Genomic DNA, 10,140 nt, shown 5'->3' with positions numbered 1-10,140 from the left:
TTTACGTAAGAAAAATGTCACAGTTATTTAATATTTAAATGGAAACCCATAGTGCACTGACTGAGGAAAAATTTACCAACATATTGGGCCCTATTTTAAGAGCACTACGTCTTAAGTGCAGCACTATACAATATGTTATATGCGCAAAGTCACTGGACATGGCCACAAAGTTATGTTAGGCTTGTGCAAGCATGTGCTAAGTCAAGACGCAAGTGGGTCAGCAGAATCACATGTGCAATGTGCTAATGGCCTGGGTCAAGTGCAATTTAATTTGGAGGTTCTTCTCTGGTTATTACACCATCTGCGTCCTTTTATATATTCAATTTTCTGTCAAGCACCAGCAATATAAACGAAGACAACACAGTCATAAGAATGTGGTGTTTCACCATTCACCACATGATCGTTTCAAACTTTCTGGAGATAATTTTCCTGTAGAAAGTGTGGGTGTAATTGTAAAGCTTTAAGTCAATGACACTGTTTTCATTTCCTTTCTCCCGAATTTGTCGTACAGCCTACTCCTGGTGAACAAGGTTTGAAATGAACACCCGGCAAAATGCAAATTCTTTATGAGGAGTATTTTGCTGATGTACCAGCCACTGTGGAAGGTGTCCTGTAAGACTTCTCGGAGTGATATATTAAGAAATTAGATACAAAGACACACGTTTGACGAAACGTGATTATATTTTGAAGAACAGAGGAAAGAAAAGCCACAGATGCGTGTCTGATTTGATATGTGTACCTGTAAGATGTATCAGAGTAACACATGACAAGAAATGCTGTTAGTCACAAAGACATGCGCTTGAAGAAACACACATTATTATATTTTTAAGAAAAGACAAAAGAAAAGCCGTCAGTGCTCGAGTCTGATTCGCTTTTGTTTAGAGGCACGCAATGGGGTGCATGTAAAGAGTTTTTACTCTTTTTTTCCTCTGTTTCATTTGTCTGAAAACTGTTTGCAAGAATAATGTAGTCTATGAGAATGCTGCAAATGATCTCCTATCATCTAATGAGGTGCATTGAGTTTAGTTTGCTTTATTTCTACAGAGCAGTACCCTCTTACACATTGCAAAGCAACTATGCAAGTTCAGAAAAACATACAGGTATATTTGTATTAAAGTTCGCGTTGAACCTAAAATCTAGTTCTATTTTACTAAGCATAAACTGTATTACAAAACGCAATACAAACACATTCGATAAGAACACACATTTGGCAAATTTTTTGGGAACACAAGGGAATTTATTAGGCTTATTTATTATGATGATTATTATAATTATCTTTACATTTATAATTGTCTTTAGTTCTTAATCTGTAGGCTTTTAGTAATTTTTCACCTGGTGTCATTGGCAGATGCTTGCATGATGGCAAATGGGGCCGTTGGAGACAGTAAATGTTTGGATTTGGAGAGGTGGTTATATTGAAGATTTTTTAATCATCTCATTATTTTAATTGATTTTAGTTTCTTTTAAAGTGCAATTTGAATTTAGAAATGTATTTTTGTTTAAGTTTTTTCATGTTTCAATAAATTAATTACATTTTTAAAGCAAAATCAATAAAGAAAAAATATTCACTGACCCTTGGCAGGGGGGTTGACCATATAATCGGATATCGTGACATTTTAAAGGTGATTGTCGTTAAAAGGTTTTTAACATATCACCCAACCCAAAAGCAACACAAGGTGAAAAATGACTAATAGCTTACAGATTAAGAACTAAAGACATTTATAAATGTAAAGATAATTATAATAATAATCATAATAAATAAGCCTAATAATTCCCTTGTGTTCAAAAAAATGCTGCCAAATGTGTGTTCTTATCTAATGTGTTTGTTGGAAAGTAAAATGTTATGGGGACCCGCACGAACACGTGTACTAAATTCCATACTGCAACATGTTACCTATTAATTTAGCATATTTGTATGTTTTTGAGTAGTCTATGGGCAACATAAAAATTTTATTTTATTGAAAAATTTTGTTTTTGAAAATAGAAATTATTCATTTGTGCTATGGCTCTTTCGAAAAAAATGCATCAACCAAAAATGTAAATATTGGATCCTTAGTGAAAAAAGGTTCCCGACCGCTGCATTAGAAGAACAGAACTATGGACTTCCATCCTTTTATTCATTAAATCTTTGTTGAATGCCAGGCATATCTCTAGGACAGTGACAAGTTTCTGTTATAAAAGCTATAAACGCAAGAAAATGCGGTGCTTGTCAAGACTAATTGGATGTAGGCTCCATACAGAGAATGAAAGTATAATTAATTATATTGATCTACTGACACACAAATCATGGATAGTATTAACAGTGATTTCCAGGGACATAATTTGATGTTCCAATGTATTTTCAGAGTTTGGACATGTATTACTTTATTCACACAGTAAATGCAGGAACTGAGTTTAGACTTTGCGCCGAGAATAGATGTGGTTCTCAGATGTCTTTTCGCAATGACCTATTTCTCAGGAAAATATCAAATTGCGCATTGCACTACTGCATTAACATGCAATCCTATCCACAGTTTGCGCAAATACACAAGCAGTTTTAACCACATCCACTTGCGCTTTGAAATGGCACGAAAACTTTCCTGCACTGAAAATGTTCTGTGTTGCTGTGCATAGCGCTGTGCCTTGTGTGGTCACGAAAATAGAGCCCATTTTATGTACAAACTACAGAGACATACAAATAACATATGATATGCAGGAAGACTGAATAAGAAGAGAAGCCCCTTCATGACTTTGTTGTACTACAAAAAAGGACATATAGCAGATAACAGAAATGTGTCCAAGAAATATCCATTCTAATTGCTTAATTTTCTTTTTTTTCATATTTCTTTTTCACCATAAGACAACACCTACTTTGAACAATAGATTATTCCAAGCATGACAGGGACAACATATACAGACAATAATCAATTTGATCCAGCAGATATAGCACGTGTAGGAGCGGAAAACCACCTACCGTGATATACAGTATATACACACAGTTCTAGAAGTGTCCTGCTACATATTGTTTATACTGTTACAGGGAAATGCACAGTCAAAAACAGTGGGAGAGATGCACTGTCAAAGCCTAAGTAGGAAGTAGACCTCTGGTTCTGACAGGCTGGAGATGTCAGGATGGAGCACAGAATCATCCGCATAGTAACGATCTCCATATCCATTGCGCATTGTAGTGCAGGCTCCTTCAGGCAAGCCTCGGTCCTCAAGATAACCAATGATATAAGAGCCTGTAGAATGCCTGTTTGGTGGAGTATTTTGATAAGAGACCAGCTTATTGCGCAGCACTACATCCGTAGATCCTTCAATGGGCCGGTGTTTGAAGGCCTCCTGCTGTCTCTCACGTGCCCGATTGGCAATATGACGCACACGACTTTGACTGCGGGAGGAAAGTCGCCTTGACAGGAATGGCGGAGAGTCCTCAGGGTCATCTGTAAAACTCTGAGAAACAAGAGGGAACACTGGAAGAAGTTTAGGGGTGGGCTGGGAACAAGAAGGGAAGGAACATGGATATTCCTCATGTTCCAAGGTCACAAGCTTTCGAAGCTGCTCAGTTAAGGGATCAGCAGACTTTGGTTGACCGGCCAAGCCACACGTCCTTCTTTGGTCTCGCATTGGGGGAGTGACAAAACTTCGGCTGATGGACTTGTACTTGCTCTGAAAGTTACATGATATGTCCTCAGAGGTCAGGTCTCCTAGGCTTTTGGACTTTAAGTGATTGGAGACTTTTGAAGAGGAGACTGGGGACAGCCCATTGAGGATTTGAGGAGGTATAGGAAAGTCCTGATTGTGTGGAGATGGCTGGGAATATAGGTTTGGAGGGGCTGTGCAGTCTTCCAATTGAACAGAGCTGTAAATCGTGTCATAGTCTGATATAGGAGTAAACAAGTCCCAGTCTAATGATGTATGTTTTGCTTGAGTCCTTGCAAGACATTCTGAGGACAAAGAGCTATTTTGCAAGCTTTCTGCCCTGCGAATCAGGCCATTGTTGTCTCTTGTCTCCTGATCCCTTTCCTCTGTGTTATCTATCCTATTAAAACCACTTGGAAATTGACCTATATCATTATAACAGTTATAGTTCCTTGATTGGGATTTGCTAATAGGATGGCTGCTTTGACTGATAGTAGTATAAATTGGACTTTGGTGTGCTGACGGAGATTGGTAGTGTCTGTGAAAGGGTGATGTGTCTGTGAAGTAAGAATGAACAGGAGAAGGATGGTATGAGGGTTTGTGGAGAGAGGATGGTTCCAGTCTTAGTTCACGATATGGAGAGCTCTGGTTTGAGCCTTGAACATTTCTGAAATCATTGCACCATTGATGGCCCTGACTCAAAGAGGTCAGTGTGTTGTCTAAGGGATCCCCATCCACATTGATCTCCACCTCCATCAAGCTGCTGCTTGCTGAGTCCTGGCACAGCAAGAAGCGGTCAGAGACTGTGCTGTTGACTGAGGTTTCTCTGTAACCTCCAGATTCAAAGTCCCTTAAGGAGCCAGTGGAATGGCACTGGCTACTATAGCCTTGCTTTCTGTTTAACACCAAGCTCGCATTTCGTCCTGTAGACCATTCTAAAGGCTCCTTGATGGGGGAGGATCCCTTGCTGACCACTGGAGGGCCAATTAAGTCATCTTGGAAGTTCTTTGAACAACAGCTGTGTGTAGACACAGGAGAAAGCACTTCCTCATCCAGGATGGTAAAGACCTCAGGTTCAGTGGTTTCAGGACTACAGGGTCTGTCAGCTAATTGTGAGGCTGTGCAGGCAGATTCTTGTATGACTTTTAATGGAGTACTAGAAAGCTCATTGATGAAAAGAGGACGTTTCAGATGTTGTAAGTTTGAAAATAGATTAAGGGTGCTCTGCTCAGCAGTATCTTCAAACTGGCCAATCATAGCAGATATTGACCCACAAGTGTCATACTCATTTCCCAGTGAGACAGCATCAATAAGGCGAGAGAGAGCACTGTCTTGGAGGGACACTTGACTCATTTGGTCAGGTTGGATAATTCCAGTCAGAGGGGGAGACTTGGTACAGCTGCTTGAAGAAGTGGAAGAAGAGGATGAGGAAGAATACATGGCTGCCTTGGGTTTTAACATATTCTTTCTAAGAGATTCATATTGGATTGATGCTCTTTGACTTCCTTCAGTCCGCAAGCTAACACCACAATCACATCGTTCTGAGGGATCTGATCTGTGGTCAGCTGGCCCTTTGGAAGAGCATAATTTATCAGTGGGACCATCTCTTGAGTGTTGTTTGTTAAGATCACCCACATGTTCCCTACTGCCCTCAATGACCAGGTAAGGAGTCTCTTTTGTATTTTTGGGCTCAGTGTTACAGTCCCAAATGTGGTCAGCAGAAAGGGCACGAGCATCAGGATCTTTAAAGGCAGAAGTTTCAATGAGAATATCCATTGAGATGGATCTGGGCTTCTCGTGGTTGAATGAATCTGTGGAAGACATTAAACAGGAGATGATTGTCAGTAACTTGACAAAAAAACAACAACAACAAACTTCACAGACCTGCAAACACCAAAATCCATCACACTGCAATCTGTACACAGGACAAATGGAATGTACCACCAAGTACGACTGTGAGAAGGAAGTTTGATAATATGTAGGCGCAAAGGGGAACATCCCGTTTTTGTTGTTTTGTTTTCATTTATAAAAACAGCTATGATGAATTATGATCTGAATTTTCATAAAAAAAATTTAAAAAACCTTTAAAAAAAAAATTACATTGGTGCAATGATTTTAAACTGGAATGTTTTGGATGAGTCGACCTGGGTATGGCTTGTTGATTACCTGCAGAGGCTTTCCTAGTCAGTTTTCTACTACAGAAAAGCACAACAGTAAAGACAGAACAAGACAAAAGCAAGTTAAGGTATCAAAGAAAGAAAAGCCTGTAAGTCTGAACACTTCAACAGGACCTTTACAGAAACTAATGTAATGCTTAAAGGGATAGTTCACACAAATTAAAATTCTCTTATCATTTACTCACCCTCATGTCATCCCAGTTGTGTATACATTTCTTTCATTAGCAGAACACAAACAAATATTTTTATAAAAATAAATATCTAAAAAAAGATATATCTTTTTAGAAAAACAGGCCCATAGAATGCAAGTAAATGGTGATCAGACCTTTGTAGCTCAAAAAAAATCACATGTTTTTTTTTACTCTAAATTTCCACTTTATCTTTCAGATGTGATAGTGAAACTAAACATGCACCACATATGACTGTCAGATGAAAAAGTGAAAGTGGAGATTTAGAGTTAAAAAACATTACTTACATTTTTATCTGTTTCTCACCCATGCCTATTATATCACTTCTGAAGATATGGATTTAACCACTGGAGTCTCACTTCTATGTTTCCATTTTTTATTTTTTGGAGCTACACATGTCTGATCACCATTCACTTGCACTGTGTGGACCTGCAGAGCTGAGATATTCTTCTAATCATCTTTGTTTGTGTTTTGCTGAAGAAAGAAAGTCATACACATTCCTGAATGTCAAGCAGGTTAGTAAATTAGAGAATTTTTATTTTTTGGGTGAACTACCCTTACACTTCTCTTGCATTGTGTAACTGCTTTTATTCTGATTCATTGTGACAGTTCTTAAGGAGAAATCAAAGCCATTATTAAATGAACTGACCAATGATTGTGTCAGCCCCAGGATCATGCCCCTCCTTCTCTGGGGAGGGCAGGATGAGGTGACTATGTAGGAGTTTCTCCAAGGGCATGGAGGCTGGGCGGTGTTGGAGAGATTTTCTGATCCCCGCTCTACTCTCTAAATATGTAGGATGAGAGTCCCCAGTGCTGTGCTTTCTGTCGTATACAGCTTCAGCCAATGGCATCTTGGTCTTTTTGCGGCCTTTGGCAGGGGCACTAGCGGTCCTCCGGAGAAGGTGGTCAGTTATGGATCGTTTCCGGGGTGTAACTCTGATATGCGTATCCACTGAGGACTTGGAACTTTTATTAAATAAGCCTTTCAAACCCCGCAACTGACGACCCTGAGAAACAGAGATGGGTTTATGACTTTTAGTAATTTTCTCTCTCTCATCATTAGTGTTTAGTACATTAGGAACAAAGGAATTTTTTTTTTCTGACGTCAACTATGTTGTCAAATATATTACAGAATGATCTGTTTATGTAATATTTACTTCCTACTTATCGCATTAATTTACAGCATGTAATCATGGCAAAATCCTTATACATAGTTTCTCATTTTTAATATTAATGTGTTTTTAAGTAACCCAAACAATATTATAATGGCATTAGGAGTATTAAATTGTTAGAGTTCCACATTAACCCTTAGGTGATAAGTTCTTATGTATCTTACCAAGGACATACAAAAAGTTATGTATTTCTTGAAAAAGAAAATCATATTCTGCTTTAAAAACCAAATGAAATTATCCTGAGATGTTTATTTACATGAATACAATATATAATAAAAACTTATACAGTATATATATATATATATATATATATATATATATATATATATATATATATATAAATAAGCAATATCACACCCAGAGTGAAATATGGCTCTACATCAGCACTGCTTTGATTCAGATGCCGTAGGTAATCACAGCAGTGCTGATTTAGTGCCATATAACATGATTGCGAGTGTGAAATTGCTTATATACAACAGTTCAATGAACAAGTAAATAAAAAGATATTAGGAAAAACTGAGTACGGTCATAAAAACGCATTTGTGTATGGAACTACTTTCTTACACTACGGATCAGAATCTGCTGTTGCTAGTTCAAACCAAATAATACGTCCAAGCCTTCGTTAGTTATTCAAAAATGTCACTTCAGAAATAGTACCACAGCTTGTGCTGTTTCTAACAAGTTATTGGATAAACAAGGATGGATGGGTGTGTGTGTGTGTGTGTGTGTGTGTGTGTGTGTGTGTGTGTGTGTGTGTGTGTGTGAGTGAGAGAGAGAGAGAGAGAGAGAGAGCGAGAGAGAGAGAGATGGACCATATGTCATCACCTGTTGCCACTCCCAAGCAGAGATGCTGTTAGCTTTCTGAAAATCAGCTTTCTCAGTGGAAATAGCTGTCCAATCGGGGGTATTTCTCCCTATTTTGTTGTAGCCCGTGCACAAGAGACATTTGCTAAAGAAACCGCAGTCTGTAATGCTGAAGTTGTTCGTTTAAAACCATTTAAAGCTATTCCCTAGCTTTAGTAGTGTAGTAGTAATACGAGCGATCACGTAGTGCTGTTTGTATGTTGTAACTGGCTCATATTACACACAAAAATTAACTTTTGCAACCACATGCTGGCTAACATATGTAATGTCAAAAATAAATGAGACATTTACAGTAGCTCTTAACACATCTACACTGCTCGTACAATTTAGTTTAGAATGGCATGAACACAAGTGGAGTGATACACACAGTGAAGCGTTCTAGTGAATGGTTCATTATGGTTTTATATGTGAGACAATCAGTATTCATGGAACGTCTCTCATCCAATCAGATTCAAGGACCGGAACAAACTGTTGTGTGTGTGTATACATATATATTTATATGGGGGCTATTTGGCTAATTGCCTAAAGGCTTGACATAATTTTCTGGAATTTTCTAAGCTGCTTAAAGGCACAGTTAACTTAGTTTATGTAAACGTCTGACCCACTGGAATTGTAATATAGTAAATTAAAAGTGAATCAATCTGTCTGTAAACAACTGTTGGAAAACTTTCTTGTGTCATGCACAAAGTAGATAGTTTACTAAACTATAGTTTACTAATATTAAATCCGTGGAGTGGTTAAAAAATGTGTTTTAATGACTTCAACCTAAACTTCTGACTTCAAATGTATCTCTGAAAACTTAAAACTGTGGCATGTATAATTTCACAAATGAATGTGATGCTGGGTCCCAGGTTAAATCCAGCAGTAAGCATAGACAAAAACAATACAAGCATGCGATGTTACAGGTTCAGTTCAAACACTAAACATAAACACATTTAATCTTTTCACAACTGTGGCTACAAGACAGATACAACACTGCAGCTCCTTTTAACTGCCAACCATTGTACTATCGACTACAACCAATAGATGGCAGCATCATATTTTCCAACCATTAATAAACTAAAATATTGAACCATCTCTGGATAATTAAAATTTCCAAGCCATCAAATTCAACATTTATTTTACCAGAAGCAACAAATCCAGATTCTAAACCAAGGACTGAACTGATCATGCACTACCAAAAAAATTACTAAGAAATTAAAAAGAGAGGGACAAAATGACTTGATGTGTCGATATATCACCACACATACACAACAGCTTAGTTTTCACTGAGAAAGATTAGAACGTCACATGACATACGTTAAAAGATGCCCATGCAGTATCATGCAGCACACTACATAGCCAGGGTACCTTATTAGATCCTAGCAAGTGCATTATGGTATAGCTTGGGTTGAGGACTAAAGGACTCCACTGCAAAGTAAAAAAAAGTTTGAAGGAACTTTATTAAAATGTCAACTGAGGGAAATGTCAATATTAAGAGATTTAACTATCTGAGGTCATTTTCTCTGTTTTGTGATAGAAATGTCACTGCACAATGACATATGTTTGGTTACACTGCAGCAGAAATAGAAAGAACAACCGCCTGCAAGAAAGATTGTTTCATTGATGACCAGCTGAGCTTTTTTCACCTTTCTATTTAATCAAAGCACTACAGTTTCATATAGTGAATGATTTCATTGCTAAATGTATAAGTAGAGTGTAAAATTTACATGTTGATTGAAAATAGCTGTGAATCTTAATCACACTAATAACATACAGCTGATGTTAGTTTTTTCTGTGTAGTTATGAACTCACCTTTCCATAGATTTCATGCACTGTGATATGGACAAAAATGGATGCTTCTGTCATTCCCTCCAAATAAACGTGTCTATATCCTTTGAGAGTGAGAAAGAGGTGAAATTATTAAAAACAAATACATATGGGAAGATTAACGAATAATTAAGCCTGTAAGTTTTTTTTTTTTACAAAACAATTTACAAAGAATGAACAAAAATCAATAAATGTGTTGTGATTTCACAAACTACTGAAAAGAGAAACATATGTTGTGTTTTGGATACTGTTCCCAAGAATGGGGGTTCTTGTGACCCCACCAAATTCCTCAAGTAACTTAACTAGCAA

At 37.5% G+C, this 10,140-nt stretch overlaps 1 protein-coding gene across 1 annotated transcript in view; it reads right to left on the bottom strand.

The window, feature by feature from the left end:
- Window positions 1–1,783: 1,783 nt before the first annotated feature.
- Window positions 1,784–10,140, bottom strand: part of LOC127623039 (1-phosphatidylinositol 4,5-bisphosphate phosphodiesterase eta-1-like) — a 72,777-nt gene continuing 64,420 nt past the window's right edge. The window contains exons 20-23 of the mRNA XM_052097246.1: window positions 9,817–9,896; window positions 9,373–9,432; window positions 6,636–6,993; window positions 1,784–5,432 (exon numbers count right to left, since the gene is read on the bottom strand). Coding sequence (XP_051953206.1) covers window positions 3,058–5,432; window positions 6,636–6,993; window positions 9,373–9,432; window positions 9,817–9,896 — 2,873 coding nt within the window. The 3' untranslated portion in view covers window positions 1,784–3,057. The remainder of the gene's footprint in view (window positions 5,433–6,635; window positions 6,994–9,372; window positions 9,433–9,816; window positions 9,897–10,140) is intronic.

This window comes from Xyrauchen texanus, chromosome 29, assembly GCF_025860055.1.
Source record: "Xyrauchen texanus isolate HMW12.3.18 chromosome 29, RBS_HiC_50CHRs, whole genome shotgun sequence".
NCBI lineage: Eukaryota > Metazoa > Chordata > Actinopteri > Cypriniformes > Catostomidae > Xyrauchen > Xyrauchen texanus.
Note: the sequence above shows the minus strand (reverse complement) of the source record. Positions and strands in the feature narration are given on the sequence as shown.